Source organism: Fundulus heteroclitus, chromosome 10 (genome assembly GCF_011125445.2).
Source record: "Fundulus heteroclitus isolate FHET01 chromosome 10, MU-UCD_Fhet_4.1, whole genome shotgun sequence".
Taxonomy (NCBI): Eukaryota; Metazoa; Chordata; class Actinopteri; order Cyprinodontiformes; family Fundulidae; genus Fundulus; species Fundulus heteroclitus.
The window spans coordinates 21,377,652-21,397,058 of record NC_046370.1 but is presented as its reverse complement, the minus strand read 5'-3'; the positions used below and the strand labels follow the sequence as shown (position 1 = coordinate 21,397,058).

Here is a 19,407-nt window from a genome sequence, read left to right as displayed (position 1 = left end):
GTATTTTGCCTCCATTAGTGCAAAACAGTTAACTAAAAGGGCATTGCAAGTCTCAGAACAGATTTTTTCTTCTAAATCACTTACATTGTCACTTATACTAATACTGGTAGTAAAAAAGCTAAGTCCAGCCAAGTGCTACTGTTTGACCAACTGGTAACCAGGGGCGAGTGGTGGCCTAGTGGTTAGAGCACAGCGCTTTGGTTCCAGAGGTTCTGAGTTCAACTCCCACAAGCTGCCATTCTGGGTCCCTGAGCAAGACCCTTAACCCCTTAACCCCCAATTGCTCCCCGGGCACCGCACAGTGGCAGCCCACTGCTCCCCAAGGGGATGGGTTAAGATGCAGAAGTGAATTTCTCCATTGTGAGATCAATAAAGTTCAATTAATTAATTAATCTACAGGTGTGACCGCGTCTATGAACCAGGAGTTTTGCGTCTTTGAAGATCTGTGGTACAACGATACCAAGGCAGAAAAAACATCAGCAGTGAAGACTCCAATTTTGCCGTCCATCAATCTGGGAATAGTTATAAGGTCATATCCAAACAGTTGTGTTCTATAATTTGACAGAGTGACAGGATATTCCCAAGTGGAAAACATTTGAGACAGTTGCCATAGTTTCCAGCAATGGACGACACATCAGTGTCAGCTCAGAGAAATTGCGAAAAATCCCAACAGCTCCAGACTTGAGAGGCTTCAGTTAGGATATAAAATGTTAAAGTCCGTGACAGGATAGTCAGAAAAAGACTGGACCATTATGGGTTGATTGGAAGGGGTCCCAGGTTATTTACTTTAAAAATACATTACAGCATGACATATAGGGGAAAACCAAATGACACATTTTTGAATTTTTATCATGTCTGTCTCAAAGTCTCACCTGCCCTTCTTGATGGTTTCTCTCCCCAGCAAAGGCCCAAGAACAGGATCCAACGTTTCCCCCAGGTTTTCAATCAGAACCACGTCACCAGCTGCCAGCGCTCTCTCCACTACATCAAGATACCTTTCAGGGCAAAAAATCCAGGGGTTCCTACATAAACATTCTTTGCACATTATCATCTGCAAAGACGTTCGCCATGTCCCCACCCAAGCATGTCTCACCCTCGTTGTTCGATGCGGGTAACCCGCAGGCGATCACCGTGTTTGTTTTTGATCCACTTGATGCCCTGCAGTTGGGGGTCCACGATGAGGGGCCAGCGCTGACAGGAAGTCAGAATGGTGGCATTCTCCGTGGACATCCTGTCAGCTGGCAGGCCCTCGTTCTGCCACGCTGCGATGTCGGCATCATCGGTGAGCATGGTCAAAGGGTCCAGGTCTACAGTCACTGGAATGGGAACCTAGTACCAAAAATGTTGGCAAATTTGACGATCCACTTTTTATCCTTCCAATAAAAGTTATGTGTAGTATCTGTAAATGGGATCCACACACCTTCAGCTGACTGAGGTAAGGCCTCCAGCAGTTCTCCATCAGATGTTGCCTGTAGGGTTTGGTGAAGTAGCCCAAGTAGGAGATGAAGGCAGTGATGAGGAGGACGTCCCCACACAATGTCCTCTCCTGTCTTCTAAAGTTTTCTATGGCTTCAGCCCATCGGACATTTTCAGCCGCAAGACCACCCACCTGGAATCCAAGCACAGAGCGGAATATTTATATTTTTTTCCTCCCACTGCAACTTCCTCTTCCTCAGCATACCCACTAAAGAGATTCTGTCAAATCAAAGCTAAATTAATGTACGTACGCCGCTGCTGATGCGCCGACCCACGAATATCCAACCACAACAATGATTCGCAACCTTCAACTCCTTTTTTTTTTTTTTCTTATTAGGTTTCCATCTCCCTTATAACATTTCGGCTCATGTTCCAACACCTCCACTTCCTCCTGCTGCAATAATCCAATTTCCCTCCACTGATGAAAACAGCTCACGCTAATATCTTATCTCTCCCGAACTTGAGAGGCCGAACGCTTTCACACGTATCCTGTAAACTCAGCAGCCTTCCGCGGAAACAATGTGCACTTCGGGAGACGGAGTGCATTTGCATTGATAATCTGGACCGACTAGCAGATTAGCACAACCTTTCCCTTCTTTTGTTGCTCCTGTCAGGCCTTTTGAAAGCTTTCTCTGAATAATTTAGATTACTGTGCTAACACTGTCAACAGTCATCTTTTTTTGTTTTGCTGTCGTCAGCAGTGGATCCACACAGAGCTGGATGATGGTGGGATTTAAGTAAATACTGTGGCTATGTGGGAATGCATACGCTGTCGACATCAAGCGAGACGGTCCCACCAGACGAAGGCTTTGTAGACAGTTCAGTGTAAATGCTTATAACAGCAGACACGTCCACTGTACTCTTTCCACTAATACTAATACAATACATACAAGTTGTCCCTGTTTAATATTTACAATCACTTATGTACATGCTGACATTTCTAGACACCACATATCTTAGTTGCACCCTGTATCTTGTTAAACTGATACTAGACATATGAAAATCAAAAAAAACCCCAAATAGCTCAAAAATCTTTATCATAGTAAAAGTCTTGTCAGTCAAATACCATCTGAGCAAAGAATATGATCTTCAGTGTAACAGTAATACATCAAGACCCATTTAATCATCTAAACTGGATTATTAAGCCTTCATCTTTATTGATTAAATTCATCTGGAGTCCTTTAAGTTTGACAGGAGGTACCAGAACCAATGTGACAGGCCGGGCTTTATAATGCTAATTGTGTTCTGTAGCAAAACACTGAGTTGTCACGGGCCTGAATGATTAGACCTGTGCTTCTAACTCTGATCCCGGCCAAATCTTTTGAGAAACAGACTCCAGAGCACTAGCGGAGCAGAGCCACAAAGCAAAGCTTTTGATCTATCACTCTGGCTACATTCCAACTCTCAGCTATTATAAGATATTAGCATGACTGAAAGAAAAATATCCTGGATACAAGTGACGGCTAAGCATTAGGGACAGATTGAGAATCTCCGTCATCAGGAGGGAGCTTGGAGTATGGAGATGTTGCTCTTCTGATTTGAAAGAAGTAAGACGAGGTGGTTCTTTCATGTGGTCAGGTTCCCTTGTGAGGGAAGATCACTGTCCAAAAATTGGGTTTATGAACTGGGGATGGAGCAGAAGCACCTAGAGACAACCCACGCAGCAAGGGGGGATATGCACACTGTGCAGAAAAGACCCAGGTGGGTAAGCAAACCCCTTGGCTGCAAGGCAGCATTGTTAATAAGTGTACCACCATGCAGTCCTCAGTCTAATCAGTCACAGTAAGTATTCCAATTTCATTTCCACCTAAAAAAAACATTTATAAATACTACACTCATTAATCAACATCCATTCTAGCTATTATTCCTATTTAAATTTTTTGTTTTCTCTATGGTACTCTTGGCAAGTCCCTTGACTACTGAGGTAGAACGCCCACTCTAGGCCTTCTTAAAGCATGCTACCAATTCAGAGACTGTACACTACACTGTATACGGCTATGAAGAAGGCCGAGCAGGGTCCAGCATCACAGGAGCAAAACACTGGCTTCATGTACCAGTTTCTCATTTTAAATTAAACGAAGACAGTAAGCAGGATATCAGTCAACAAGTGAGAGACTTAGCAGTGGAATGAGTCACTATCTCATCTCTGGTGGATAGCATGTCTCTGTGTTCATGCTAGGTTCTGTTTTTTAAAGAATGTATGAACAAAATGATACTGCATGGACAGAATACTGCACTAAACTACTAAATGATTGAGGTGAGGTTGGTGTATGCATGTGGATAAATGTAGAACCGCCTTGCTGCTGTTATATAAATACCCTTGACTTGACAAGCAGGGACAGTATGTGGAGTTGAAAAAAAGAGTATTGTAAGTTAAGTTTTACATGTGAAAGAAATTTCAATATTTCTTGTCACTCACTTCAGGAACTGAAACTCATACATTCCACATTACATTTTCCAAGCCTTAATCCTTTTAGTTTTGAGTATTATTGCTCAGAGATAAATAGCTTGAATTCTGTCATGCAAAATTTAGGGCTGGGCAAGTTAACGCGTTAATTTCGCGTTAATTCATTAGACTATTAACGGCGATATTTACTTTAACGCGCATTAACGCATGTTGCTCACATGCTTTTATTTTGTGAAGGTCTGTTGCTGCGGTGTAGGGGTTTGAATCAGAACAGTAGGTGGCGATAATGCGGCAATAACCTCGCTGTCAGCCAAACCTCGGATTCAAAGAGGAAGAAAGGTGCTGCCCGGAAAAAAACAAAGCCGACATGGGGAAGGCGGTGTTTCCCGCAGGAATTTGCTTAGGCGAGGCGGTGAGTTGGCGAACGGAACAAGTTTTGTACGGAGCGGAGAGAGGTCTGCATCGACGCCGTCGGTGAAGTCGCTTCGCGTTTCAAAGTATCCATGTGTTTTTGCATGTTTTTCCCTGCCATTCACTATATGCACGCGAGAAAGCAACAACAAAAAACCGCGTGTTAACGTCAAATAAACATGCAAGCATATCAGGTTAGCAAGCATTTCAGTTTAAAGTTCACTGCATCGAATATGACAGAAACAAGTTAGTTGTAACTGCCAAGTTAAACTTTGGTATTGAACATAAAATGGTAATGCTGCTCCCTGCTGTTACCTCAGAAATTGTCTGTTTTTGGTAGATTTTTTCCCCATAAAGAGAATTCCCTGTCAGTGGCAATAAGCTTTAATTTATTTTTATTGCTATTTTTTGTTTTACATGTTTAAATTGAGCTTTACACTAAATGTGTTACTGATAAGTGCTACAAATGTTACAACACTTTTGTTCATATGGCAGCACAACATTAAAATAAAAGTGCTCTTTACAGTACTTTTAAATTCATTCTTGGAGTTTGTAAATACAATGCGATTAATCATGATTAATCAGGCAAATTATGCGATTAATCGCGATTAAATATTTTAATTGTTGCCCAGCCCTAGCAAAATTATATTATTCAAAATTGAAAAAAAGTAGACCATTTAAACAAAAATACTAGGCTTTTGAAAAGTGTGTTCATTTCTATGCACTGAATACTCTGTTGGACCTGCTTCAGCTAGAATTATTGCTTCAGTGTGGCATGGCATGGAGGGACTCAGCCTGAGCTGTGTGAGCAAACCCAGATTGCTTTGATAGCTGCCTTCAGATCCTCTGCATAGTTGGGTCTGGTGTCTCTCATCTTCCTTTTGACGATGCCTCATAGATTTTCTATGGGGTTCAGATCGGGTCAGCATGCTAGCCAAGCAAGCACGGTAACACCATGGTCATCGAACCAGCTTTTGGTACCTTTGGCAGATGCCAAGTCCTGCTGGAAAATGAAAACAGCATCTCCACGAGATGCTAAGATCATAGGGAAGCATCGGGTACTCTATAATTTCCTGGTTTCAGGAAACACAGTGGACCAACACCAGCAGATGACATGGTACTCCAAATGATCACTGACTGGAAACGTCACTCTGGACTTTAGGCAGAGTGGATCATGTGCCTCTCCACTCTTACTCCAGACTCTGAGACCTTGATTACTGAATAAAATGGAAACTTTACTTGATCTGAAAACACAAAAAAATTTTTCCTTCCACTAAACTTTCAGAGATTATGCTATACATTTATTTCACAATATTCAAATATTCCAAGACACTGAATTCTGGGTTTTCATCTTCTGTAAACGATAATTATCAAATGACAATAAATAAAGGCATTCAATATTTCACATTGTGTAATAAATCAATATAGTATATCAGTTTACCTTTCTGAAATGAGTGACAAGACATGTTGAACATTTTTCATAAAATTCAGATTGTTTGAGCTGTACTTGTAAACTGTATTTCCAGGAAACCCTGGAAATTGGCCCCTGGTAACAAAGATGGTCACAGATGGAGACCCAATGTCCTTTCAAAATAAAAGAATATATGACACAATGGGAACTACAATGTGGTCCAGGCGAAATGTGATACACGTTTTCATAAAAACGATGTCAATGCCGGTAGAGCAGGAATACTGTGAAAGGCCCCTGAAAAGTATTCAGAACCACTGAACCATTCAACATTTTACTACAGTACAACCCTAAGCTTTAATGTATTCTGTTGGAAATTTGTGTGAGAGACAGACACAGAGGGATACATAATTGTGAAGAGGAGCAAAAAGGAAACATGTAAAAATGTTTGTCAAAAAAAGTCTAGTATGTAGCTGTATACAGCTCTCTTTACTCTAATGCGGCAAAAAAATAAAACGCAGTGCAACCAACTGTTTATACACTTATGTATAACTTCATCATAATAAAAGACTTAAGAAGTGTCCTAAGAAAACCTCAGCAGTTCATTAAAAAAACATCATAAAGACCAGGTACCACAAGAGATGGGTCGGGATATAGGTGGAGGGGTAAAGGTTCTTACCTGACGCCGCCAGATAGATTTGCTCCGCATATCCATCTGGAAACCTTCCGTTGAAGTAATTTTGGGAAGGGGCGAAAATACTGGTTAGCTGATTGGCCTATGTTGGTGATAGACGGGCCAAATGAACCAATCAGATTCGTCGTCGCTCGTAACAGAGCGACGACGAAAACACAACCACAAGCCAAGCTACTCTTGCTGCTGCAGGTAAAGGCTCGTTAGCTCAGCAAAGAAATACTCTGTAATTCCGATAAAACTTGCTCGATAGCCACGCTAACGCTAGTTTCATCGGCTGAAGCCGCCATGCTGTTAAGACTGAACTGACGCGCTTCCCGTTGCGTCACACCTCAACCCGCCTCAAAGCCAACGCTGATTGGACGTTCGTTTGGTGAACGGCTCCAAATTTTCTTCAACGGAGAGTATCCAGACTGATCTGCGAGTGAAACCTTGAAAGCTCGCGAGATCAGGATGGTCTCACGAGGCTATAAAGGTTCACCTACCTGCAAAAAAAGCAACCCTAAATATATAAGCAGAGCTACAATGCAATGGTTTAGATCAAAGCATATCCTAGTGTTTATAAAGGCCCAGTGAAAGTCCGAGCATATAGTACTGTGCAAAGGTTTAAGGCAGGTATTTAAAAAAATGCTGTAAACTAATACATAATTTACAGTGAGGGAAAAAAAGACAAATCTAAATCAAATCAATATTTGGTGTTACTTCCCTTTGCCTTCAAAGCAGCATAGACACACATGCAAAAAGCCAGGGATTCTCCAGGATTGTAGCCAGACGTACGAACAGTTAAATAAAACAGGTGCTAATGCTCATCAATCTCCCGTGTAGGCTGAAACACAGTCAATAATTATTGATTATTGAAATGCATCGGGACAGTCATACACTGAGACACAAACATTTGTGGAGGAGGCTTGAAACTGGTTGATGAACCACCAAACGTCGCAAACAAGGGGAGGTTGTGGAATACAGTTTCAAGTCACAGGTTATGCATTATGGTAAGACTGGACACAGCAACAACACACAGGGTCCCTAAACTGCTTAGTCAAGGTCTTTCCCAGACATTTTTAAAACAGACTGATGTGTCAAGATGTGCTGTTCAAGGACAAAGAAACTGGTAATGTGGAGGGTCAAAGACGCAGTTGCTGACCAAGAAATTTGGGTGCAGCAGATGACAAGCTTTTCAAATTTCAAAAGCTTATTTCCCTTTTGAAATCAAAAGATGTCTGGCAGGGCCAATCAGCTCTGAACTGGCAGACACCAGTGGGACCCAGCTACAAAGACCTGCTGTCCAACAAGTCTGGCCAGACGTGGTCTATACGGAATAGTTGCAGCCAAAAAGCCGTACCTCCAACACGGAAACAAGGTCAAGCGAGTCAACAGAGGAAGAAAACATGGTAGGTGCAGCTCTGGACTGAAAAGTCACAGTTTGAAGCATTGTGGAGGTTCCTCACAGGTTTAGAGTTGGAGATTTGGCCAGGGTTAATGGTGTCCTCAGCGTTAAGACCTACGGGCAGATACTGATCTACCGTCTAATATCATCAGGGAGGAGTATGACTGGCCCCAAATTTATACTGCACCAGAACAACGACCCAAAACATTCAGCCAGCAAAGGTCCTTCAGAAACTGCGTGCTAATGTACCTAGAAGAGTTGATACTGTCTTGAAGGCACAGGGTGTTCACACCACTATATTGATTTTATCTGGATCAGTCTTCTGTTCATTCACTGTATTTTGCTAATTGATGAAAATAAACTGTTGTCTTCCCCATTGTGAAAACCATTCTTTGTTTATTGCCTTTTTTTTCATACCTGGCTCCGACTTCTGAGCAGTACCGTAAGTCCAAATGAAAATCTGCGACAAGACTTGAAACTTGTGTTCACACATGCATTCAATCCAACTTGGCAGAGCACAAGCTACTTAGCAAAAATAACTAAATAAAAATGAGTCCCTAGATGAGGCAAGCTGGTAGAGGATTATCACAGAAGAAATCTGAAAGTTGGTTGAGCAACTCAGGGGATGCATACAAATGTGTGACACACTTTCATTTTTTTTTTTTTTTCTTTTGGTAAAAAAAAAAAAAAAAAACCATGAAACATTTTTCTTCCACTTCACAAGTATCTGCCACTATGGACTATCAAATAAAATCTCAATAAAACACATTCAAGTTTGTGGTTGAAACATGACAAAATTTTCAAGGTGTGTGAATACCTTTGCATTGTGTGGGGACTATTTGTGTAGCTTTACACGTACATATAATGCAAGGGAAAAAGAAAACAAAGTGCGTTTGTTAAGTTACTGGTTAGCCTGTGCTTTGCATTATCCTGCAGTGGTCCCACTCACCAGGCGGTTGGCCAGTGAAATGGTGCGCGCCGTCGACTCTGCTTCCTGTTGGCACTTGACTTTGTCAGCAGTGGCTTTCTCAAACTTTGACGTGAGCTTGGCCAGGTTCTCATTAAGATACTGAAAAGACCAAAAACACACACACACGAGAGAAAGAAATATCACATTAGGCACTTATTATTGCTGTGTAGCCAAGTAAAATATCAATAAGAAGGGCTCATGAAAGTAACTATTGGGGGGAGGGGGGACTTGGGTAAAACTTCCCTCTTTTTTGGATTTATTTGGCATATGGAAGCAATTAGCACAAGGACAAACAGGATTAATCAGTGGAAAAGCACACAGGTTCAGTAGATTAGCTTGAGGGTTGCTAATTCCCCTTGGCTCTAAAAGCTACTCTGCTCAGGCGATCTGACGGCTGAAAAAACGACAGCGAGAAGTCATGCTGGATCTTATTAACAGCCGACGCTCTGCACTCTGCAGGTTTTGATGTAAGCAGCCGCATCTGCCCTGGTGTCACAGGCCTTACCATGCGCTCGGGCTCTCTGGACCTCTCATGAGCTGAATGTCAAATACCGCTGAGCAACAATTATTTACAGCTGCTTTCATTAACGGTGCGAGGAGGCGGGGCTGGATTTGGTTTTAGATTAATGACCGGCAAAAGCCTTTTATAGCACTTACACCAGCTTTGTATTGATGGGATGCTGGTGGTGTGGAATTACTGGAAGAGCTTGTGTGTCAACTGTCACTCAAAGGCTGATAAAATAGTTCATATCCTGAGTTTGCTGCTGGAGCTCACACAGCCTGTGGTTGTTTCCATTTTATTTTTGTTCCATCAGATTCTTAATATACTGCATATCTCCAGGGTTTGATGGAGTTGTGGATCCGCACTGATGTCTCGCAAATCAGGCAGCGAGGTCTACCTTTCACAAGCCATTATTCAACTCTCAGTCAGGCCAAAACGAAAGTTTAGGAGGATTTTTAGCTCCTGTCACTGAATATTGACTCACAGAAAATGATGATATGGAAAAAGCAAATACCAGTATACCTCAAGGATCACAGCAATGATTTGCAACCATTAATGCCAAAAGTTTCTGAGAACAAACTTCCGTTACATGTCAGGGTCCTGACATGTTTTAATGTAAATTAAAAAAAGAAAATCATAGTTTGTGGTTAATTTCTCCCATTTTATACTATAAATACAAAAACAAAATCCCCAACAGATTATGGTGGATAATTTTACACTGGTATATTTAAGTGGAAACTGTGAGAACAAGAGACTGACAGAAGGAAGGATGAAATAAAAGGTACAAGAAATGAAGGAGGAAATTAAGGTCATGAGAAAGTGAGAAAGGATGGTTACAAGGAATGGTGGAAGTACACAAGGGAAGACAATAATGGAAAGGACCTTAGGAAGGAATGAATAAAAGGTAAAACGTAAGGATGGAAGTACACAGGGCCAGAAAAAGGAAAATACTTAAAAGGGATGGAAGGAATGGCAAGATATAAGTAGGGAAGAGGAGAGAAAGAAAAGTGAAGAAGAACATGAAAAAAGAGACAAAGGGACAAAGTGAGGCATTAGGGACAGAGAAGGACAAAAGGAAGCAAAGAAGGGAACAAAATGGGACACGAAACAAAGTTTTCCAGTCTTATTCAGACCTGGAAAAGACATTGATTCTATGCTTTCAAGCAATGTTTTAAAATCAACTTCTAATTTCCTACATTACTCCAACTTACAGTGATCTTGCTCTTGATGACCGTGAGCTTCTCTTGTGCAGCAGCCAGGTCAGCGTTGGCTTTGCTTAGAGCCTGGCGCTTGGGCTCTACCTCACAGTAAACCTCGTAGAACTTGACAATGCTTAGAACCCAGGAACACAAACCCGCGGCTGCGTAAGACTTGGAGGCCACCAGGTCTGGCTGAAACTCTGGATCCTGGAGAGCACCAGAACAGATGAACATGCAATGGTTTAAAACGGTGTAACACCCTGTGTTGGTCTGCAACTTCAATTATACGTATGTCATTACATAGGCACAAAAGTACATGCCGGTACACACAGTGAATGGGTAAACTTGGCACAAGTTACATTTCCTCATTAAGAACCTTTTGCAGGAAGCAAAATCATTTTCTGGAGCTATTATTTTCCTCGTGTTGTTTTCTCTACAGGAACTAGAGCTAGATTAAAGTACCAAGGTACAAATCTACCTCCGAACTGGCCTTGGTAAGGAGGACTAAATTGGAGTCTGGTGGTGGTATTATCTCTTAACGCTTGCATATTCCCAGCATCTTTGGGCACCTCCCAGTTTAAACTCCTCTGCAGTTCATATTTTAACTTTATAAAACAGGAGTGATTAGTATTAGTGTGTAAATAATATCTTAACCCTGTCACTCATGTACTGTAAGACATTGGTGCTTTACAGAATTTACATTGAAATACATATAATACAATCACCTAAACCTAATAGAAATATTAAATAATGACGTAATGACTTAAATTAAGCATGGACTCTCACTTTTATCATGGTCGAATGGTAAGAGCCGGTAAAACAGGACATATACACTCTACCAGTCTAATTTTGACTTACCTTCTCTTACAATGGTTTGCCTTTATTTTTATTACTACCTCTGGGAACTCCTTCAAGACAATTGGAAAACCATTTAAGGTGAGGTCACATGTGTAGAACATGGCCGTATCTATAGGGCCAAACAATTTATAACAAGCAGAGGCAGCTTGAAGAGAAGATTGTCTTTGCGGCAATGAGAAATAACAGTTTGAGGAACTGCAGTAGGACATAAGGGGAATGCTAGGCCAGATGTTGTGGTCAAAGACAAAGGAGAACCCAACCTCCAACCTGATAACTTTGCATATTAGCCCCCTTCTGCAAAAAAAAAAACTCCTGCAAAATCATGCACAGGTGTGTTGGCATATGATTTTTTTTAAATCTCTTTTCATCTGAAGGATATTTCTTTTCTCTTGAGTGCATTAGAACTACTCGCATCCATCATGTTTACAATTTATACATTACTGGCCCTCCTGTGGTCTAAAAGTATTTCTTTTTAATTTCTAAAAAGAAAAATGAAGGCAGGTCTAACATGAGCAAAACGGTGGACAAGTCTTTGTAGGGATGCTCTCATGAATTTATGATGAACACAAGATCAAAGTCAGATCATCATTAAAAAAATTTCACCTTGCAAAGATGTTGATGAAAGTTGTTACCATAAGGAGGAATCTGTCACGTTCTGGTTTATGTTTAAGGTATTTTGCCCTCCTTCCTTAGGTTCTCTGGTTGCTTTGAGTTTTGTCTTGTCTAGGTTCTTGTTTACTGTTAGTTTATCCTGTTTTGTCATCAGTTTTAGTCTTAGCTTTATTTTCTGTTTTAGGTTTGTACTTCAGGGTTGTTTTGTTCTTTATTAGATCGTGTGTGTGTAGTTTGTTTCTGTCAGCTATTTATATTTGTCTGATCTGTTCTTGTTTTGAGCCTCAGCACTGATGTCTGGTCTAATTACTTATTCTGCACACCTGCCTAACTCCACCCCTGCTGCAATCACTTCTCACCGGTTTCACCTGCTTCCACCTCCATATAAACTGTTGAGACCAGACATCAGTGCCAGGTCGTCTTGTTGAGTATGGGTGAGTTTTCCCTCTTGCAACTTTCTGTTATGGTTTGCTTTTGGATTTTTGACCCCCTTGTCTCCAGAAACCTGAGCCATCCTGTTTTGCCTGTTCCTGCCGTGCCTGCCCCGTTACTCTGTTTATTTTTGTGCCGTCTTTTTGTTTGACGGTCTTTTTGGCTTTTTTCCCTGTTTTGCTTTTGTTAATAAAGAACCTGATCTGAACCTTTGCTGGTCTGGCTGAATTCTGGGTCCTCTGCTCCGATTCGTGACAGAACGACCTGGCCACACATAGGACCCATCGCCAGACCAACACGTTCACTTTTTTGTTGTTTTTCCCCACCATGGACCTGACACCGAGTTTGCTATCAGGACTCAAGATTATGATGGACACTTGGGCTTTGTTTGGGACAGAGGAGGATGTCAGGCGCTTACCTGAGGTCGTCTTAGGTGCCTCGTTTAAAGGATCACGGCTGGCATTTTGCCCTCCCGGTGTCGGTCCCAGACGCAACCACCTCTGCAGCAGTACAGCCCGCCGCCAGAAACGCAGGCGAGCAGCTGGTCCGGTTATTGCTTCCGTTCCTGGTCCTGCCTCTGTGAGCTTGGTCTCAAGCTCTTCTGGCCGGCGATCGGTCAAGTCAGCTCAGCAACAACCGGTCCCCAAGTCTCCAGAGGGGGCCCTGGAGGGTCCGCCTCTCCCCAAGTCTCCAGAGGGGGCCCTGGAGGGTCCGCCTCTCCCCAAGTCTCCAGAGGGGGCCCTGGAGGGTCCGCCTCTCCCCAAGTCTCCAGAGGGGGCCCTGGAGGGTCCGCCTCTCCCCAAGTCTCCAGAGGGGGCCCTGGAGGGTCCGCCTCTCCCCAAGTCTCCAGAGGGGGCCCTGGAGGGTCCGCCTCTCCCCAAGTCTCCTAAAGAGACCCAGGGGGGTCCGCCGCCAGCGGGCGCCGAGGAGACCCAGGGGGGTCCGCCGCCAGCGGGCGCCGAGGAGACCCAGGGGGGTCCGCCGCAAGCTGGCGACGAAGGGTTCCAGGAGGAACCGCTTCTGCCCAAGCCCCAAGAAGGGGTCTTGGAGGACCCACCCTCTATTTCAGCTCCAGTGCCGGTTCCCCACAGCTTTAAAGCCCAGCCCCCAGTGCTGGCTCCCTGCAGCTTTAAAGCAACACATCCAGTACCTGTTCCCCGCAGCTTTAAAGCAACGCTTCCAGTGCCGGCTCCCCGCAGCTTTAAAGCAACGCTTCCAGTGCCGGCTCCCCGCAGCTTTAAAGCAACGCTTCCAGTGCCGGCTCCCCGCAGCTTTAAAGCAACGCTTCCAGTGCCGGCTCCCCGCAGCTTTAAAGCAACGCTTCCAGTGCCGGCTCCCCGCAGCTTTAAAGCAACGCTTCCAGTGCCGGCTCCCCGCAGCTTTAAAGCAACGCTTCCAGTGCCGGCTCCCCGCAGCTTTAAAGCAACGCTTCCAGTGCCGGCTCCCCGCAGCTTTAAAGCAACGCTTCCAGTGCCGGCTCCCCGCAGCTTTAAAGCAACGCTTCCAGTGCCGGCTCCCCGCAGCTTTAAAGCAACGCTTCCAGTGCCAGCTCCACGTAGCTTTAGCGCACCGTCTCCAGTGCCAGCTCCACGTAGCTTTAGCGCACCGTCTCCAGTGCCAGCTCCACGTAGCTTTAGCGCACCGTCTCCAGTGCCAGCTCCACGTAGCTTTAGCGCACCGTCTCCAGTGCCAGCTCCCCGTAGCTTTAGCGCACCGTCTCCAGTGCCAGCTCCCCGTAGCTTTAGCGCACCGTCTCCAGTGCCAGCTCCCCGTAGCTTTAGCGCACCGTCTCCAGTGCCAGCTCCCCGTAGCTTTAGCGCACCGTCTCCAGTGCCAGCTCCCCGTAGCTTTAGCGCACCGTCTCCAGTGCCAGCTCCCCGTAGCTTTAGCGCACCGTCTCCAGTGCCAGCTCCCCGTAGCTTTAGCGCACCGTCTCCAGTGCCAGCTCCCCGTAGCTTTAGCGCACCGTCTCCAGTGCCAGCTCCCCGTAGCTTTAGCGCACCGTCTCCAGTGCCAGCTCCCCGTAGCTTTAGCGCACCGTCTCCAGTGCCAGCTCCCCGTAGCTTTAGCGCACCGTCTCCAGTGCCAGCTCCCCGTAGCTTCAAAGCACTGCAGCCCGAAGCCTGTAGTCAGGCCCTGCCCGAAGCTTGTAGCCAGGCCCTGTGCGAAGCTTGTAGCCAGGCCCTGCCCGAAGCCTGTAGCCAGGCCCCGCCACCCGTAGCTATTAGCCAGGCGCCGCCACCCGTAGCTATTAGCCAGGCGCCGCCACCCGTAGCTATTAGCCAGGCGCCGCCACCCGTAGCTATTAGCCAGGCGCCGCCACCCGTAGCTATTAGCCAGGCGCCGCCACCCGTAGCTATTAGCCAGGCGCCGCCACCCGTAGCTATTAGCCAGGCTCCCTTTCCACTCGCCTGTAGTCAGGCTCCCCCTTTAGTCGCCTGTAGTCAGGCGCCCCCTTTAGTCGTCTGTAGTCAGGCTCTGTCAGTAGCAGCCTGTAGCCAGGCTCTGTGTGTAGCAGCCTGTAGCCAGGCTCCCTCATCAGCCTGTAGTTCGGCACCTCCGGTAGCCTTTAGTCCTGCGCCAGTTTTTGTTCTCTCTCTCTCCAGGCGTTGGCCTCTGAGGGTCTCGTTCCACCGTCCGGGACGCCCGCCGGAGAACCAGACACACCGGGGCCGTCGTCCGGGACGCCCGCCGGAGAACCAGACACACCGGGGCCGTCGTCCGGGACGCCCGCCGGAGAACCAGACACGCCGGGGCCGTCGTCCGGGACGCCCGCCGGAGAACCAGACACGCCGGGGCCGTCGTCCGGGACGCCCGCCGGAGAACCAGACACGCCGGGGCCGTCGTCCGGGACGCCCGCCGGAGAACCAGACACGCCGGGGCCGTCGTCCGGGACGCCCGCCGGAGAACCAGACACGCCGGGGCCGTCGTCCGGGACGCCCGCCGGAGAACCAGACACGCCGGGGCCGTCGTCCGGGACGCCCGCCGGAGAACCAGACACGCCGGGGCCGTCGTCCGGGACGCCCGCCGGAGAACCAGACACGCCGGGGCCGTCGTCCGGGACGCCCCGCCGGAGAACCAGACACGCCGGGGCCGTCGTCCGGGACGCCCGCCGGAGAACCAGACACGCCGGGGCCGTCGTCCGGGACGCCGCCGGAGAACCAGACACGCCGGGGCCGTCGTCCGAGACGCCCGCCGGAGAACCTGACTCGTCGGGGCCGTCGTTCAGGATGCCCATCAGACTCTTTGTTTTTTGTTTTTCGACTTTCGCCCGGTTTGGGTTGTTTTTGTTTTGACTCTGGCCCTCCGTCCAGTACCTCCCTCCACCCACCCGGTCTAGTCTGTCTTGTTTTAGGGCGTCTGGAATCCGCCCTTAAGGGAGGGGCTCTGTCACGTTCTGGTTTATGTTTAAGGTATTTTGCCCTCCTTCCTTAGGTTCTCTGGTTGCTTTGAGTTTGTCTTGTCTAGGTTCTTGTTTACTGTTAGTTTATCCTGTTTTGTCATCAGTTTTAGTCTTAGCTTTATTTTCTGTTTTAGGTTTGTACTTCAGGGTTGTTTTGTTCTTTATTAGATCGTGTGTGTGTAGTTTGTTTCTGTCAGCTATTATATTTGTCTGATCTGTTCTTGTTTTGAGCCTCAGCACTGATGTCTGGTCTAATTACTTATTCTGCACACCTGCCTAACTCCACCCCTGCTGCAATCACTTCTCACCGGTTTCACCTGCTTCCACCTCCATATAAACTGTTGAGACCAGACATCAGTGCCAGGTCGTCTTGTTGAGTATGGGTGAGTTTTCCCTCTTGCAACTTTCTGTTATGGTTTGCTTTTGGATTTTTGACCCCCTTGTCTCCAGAAACCTGAGCCATCCTGTTTTGCCTGTTCCTGCCGTGCCTGCCCCGTTACTCTGTTTATTTTTGTGCCGTCTTTTTGTTTGACGGTCTTTTTGGCTTTTTTCCCTGTTTTGCTTTTGTTAATAAAGAACCTGATCTGAACCTTTGCTGGTCTGGCTGAATTCTGGGTCCTCTGCTCCGATTCGTGACAGAATCAGCATACAACACAGAACTGGAGGATAGAAAGCTCACTACACCAAGGCGAAGTGTAACGATTAGAAGTTCACTTTTTTTAGTGTTCCTAATTCCCTGAAAAGTTAGAGTTGTGTAATACACTTTAAATATGCTAATATTGTATGCCTAGCATTGTTTCGGAGACCTTTGTCCATTGCGATTTGGGAAATCTTTTGTCTTTTCTGATCCTTTCTCATATTGAGGAAAACTGTAAAATAGCACACGATTACTCTGTTTATTCAACAATCTGTTGAAAAAACAATTTGGTGCTGATGTTGACTGTCAGTGTTATGACAAACTGATGCTCACAATATCTTGAAGCGCAATTTGAACAGCAAAATTAATTTCACATGTGAGCCTCCCCCGCATGCTATAACTAACACATTAACGTGGATGAAAACCATGCAGTGCAGACATGAGACGGGGGTAAAAGTGACATTTAAATGTTACGAGATCTGACTCGGTAAGAATTCTGCAGGGACTCTGGAGAAAGACTGACTGGTGTGCTCATTAAGACTTTATTCAGCACACTTTGCTGCTGAGAGATTAATTGGAAAGACGTCCCATATGGGCTTTAGATGTCAAGCAAATACGGCGTATAGAATATTCAATAATCCTACATATACCAGTAAAATCAGCATGCAAGTTTAATATTAGCAAAAGGTAGCCACAATGGAAGATTACATTCAGGTTAAAATAGAAATAAAAAAATTGGATAAACTCACGTGAGAAAATTGGGGCACCACATAAAATGGTTTTCAGAAAGGGTGAATGGGTGAATGATGGAATATAGAGTAGAGCACTTTGGGGTCATGAGGGCTTGATAAAGTGCAAAACAAGTACATGCTAGGGCTGGACGATAATTCAATAATGATATATATTGATCGATAGATGTATGGTTCAACATAAAAAACAGGGGTCAATAAAAAGTTCAATAAAATTATTTTAAAATTATTTTTTGATTTTAAAATAATAAAGTGCATTCTAGCCAATCATGTAGATTAATACTACAGTCATTGGATCCTCCCAACCAATCACAAACCCAGGAAAGCTCCATCAGCCTTCAGAGAGCACATGTTCTTTTTTTCTTTTTTAGCACTTACAGATTTTGTAAAAAAAAAAAAAAAGCTGGTTGAATAAAGGGTTGTGTTTGAATCTATTTATCTAAAAATAGGTCAAATGTATATTTTTTATTTTTTTGATAATTATCGGTATCGATCAATATGATTTTTATTTTATCAATATGCTTTTTTTCTATATCGTCCAGCCCTAGTACTCGCCATTTACCATTTCCAGTCACCCCACAGCACCACAAAGAGTTAGAAATATAAGCTCTCTATTTCAATTTCCTCATTCTCAGCCAGGTCTTGGTGAAATTGCCGCATGTGTTAAGTGTTTGTTATGTTGCAGGGTCCAGTTCTGATTTTGCTTCAATTTAACCAGCACAACTTGATTAATCACATTTTCTTTTAGCACTGTATGATACACGGTGCAACTCATTGTGGATTCTATCATGGCGATCTTAGGCAGGCCTGCTATGGAAAAGCATCCACAAACCACGACACTGCCTCTTCGAAACTTCACAGTTGGTAAAAGGTGTTTTTTTTCCCTGGAATGCTGCATTTGGATTTTAGTCAAGCATTTCTTCTGTTTGCGTGTCCGTATCTGCAAAATTTACACAATCAGTCCAAAGAACATTGTTCCGGAAGGCAGGCGTAGTCTTTGTGCACGTTCTATCCGAAACTTTTGTCTGGCCTTCTTGTTTTAAAGTGTACTCCATGGGAACCTCCTAAATATGTGCAGTCTGTAATAGTAGAGGCGTAGGCTTTTTAAAGAAATAAATATTTCCCTTTATAGTCCCACAGAGGGGAAATTTGCCTCTGCATTTTACCCATTCCTAAGGGAGCAGCAGGCTGCCAACACTGAGTGGCCCATGGGAGTAATCTGCAGCCAAGGGTCTTGCTCAAGGACCCAGAGTGACAGACTGGGGTTTTGAACCGGAGACCTTTGCAGCCTCTCCAAGATGCAAACACTTGGCTCTCTAAACACTCAGCCATCACTCCCAGTTATGATATCTCAAGGAGTAAGTTCCTGCTGGAGAATGTAGATCAGATTTTAGGGTTGTTGGAAACTTGTTTTAGAATTTTGCAGTTTGAGTTTAAACTTTCTTGGCCAGACCTGGATCTGTGGTCAGTTGTTTTCTTCCCTTGTATAGCGGAATGGTGGATTTGAATTTGGTAAGAGCCATAAAAATCTCCTTCCCATCCATCGTACCCTGCTACAATCTTCTTCCTGAAGTCCTCAGATAACTCTTTTGATCGTACCATGGGGTTCACTCACACTTCATCAGTCAGCAGTATATCAAACTAAATGTCTGCGGTTCAAACAGGGCGAGCCGCCTTTAATGAAGAATAACAATGTTCTAATATGTGTATAATTTTCCATTTTAAGTAGAGATAAACATCAGTAGCGTCCCTTTTTCCTTCTTTACCAGAAAATGAATTGTTTATCACAGTTTACACAAAGTGTCAAAGTGTATTTTCTGGTTGTTTGGTTCATTTCTATCATTTGAATCTGTCATTGCTGACACTGACATCAAATATCCACCTGTCCAAATTGTTGTTTGGAAAACAGGCGGTTGTGAGGCGTACACATTTTTTTTTTCCCCCCCGCATGTTTTTTGGAAGATAAGGTTTGTTGTCGAAAAGATAAGAGCATTTCATATCATAGGAACATTTTGAGGAACCAGAAGTGTGAGTGTTATCTGCTGCACTGGCATACCTCGTGTCTGCTTCATTGAACCTCATAATCAGGGCAGCTGTTAAATTTGCAACACTTAATTTACTCCCTGATTTTCTCTGGCTGTCATTTGAATGCTTGACAGCCATAATGTGCCACTGTCATTATAATCACAGCCCTGCTAAAATTAGGATTTATTAGCGGAACTTACAGCAGAGCGGCGGGCGGCTCGCCAGCCGGTAGGCCGCCGA

The 19,407-nt window shown here is 44.8% G+C and overlaps 1 protein-coding gene across 1 annotated transcript in view; it reads right to left on the bottom strand.

Annotated features, from left to right (window-relative positions):
• The window catches only part of LOC105920222 (dynein heavy chain 9, axonemal), a 211,752-nt gene that overhangs the window by 64,559 nt on the left and 127,786 nt on the right, over positions 1 to 19,407 (bottom strand). The window contains exons 53-57 of the mRNA XM_036142589.1: positions 10,464 to 10,658; positions 8,730 to 8,849; positions 1,421 to 1,609; positions 1,094 to 1,329; positions 873 to 995 (exon numbers count right to left, since the gene is read on the bottom strand). Of these exons, the coding sequence (XP_035998482.1) occupies positions 873 to 995; positions 1,094 to 1,329; positions 1,421 to 1,609; positions 8,730 to 8,849; positions 10,464 to 10,658 (863 nt within the window). The remainder of the gene's footprint in view (positions 1 to 872; positions 996 to 1,093; positions 1,330 to 1,420; positions 1,610 to 8,729; positions 8,850 to 10,463; positions 10,659 to 19,407) is intronic.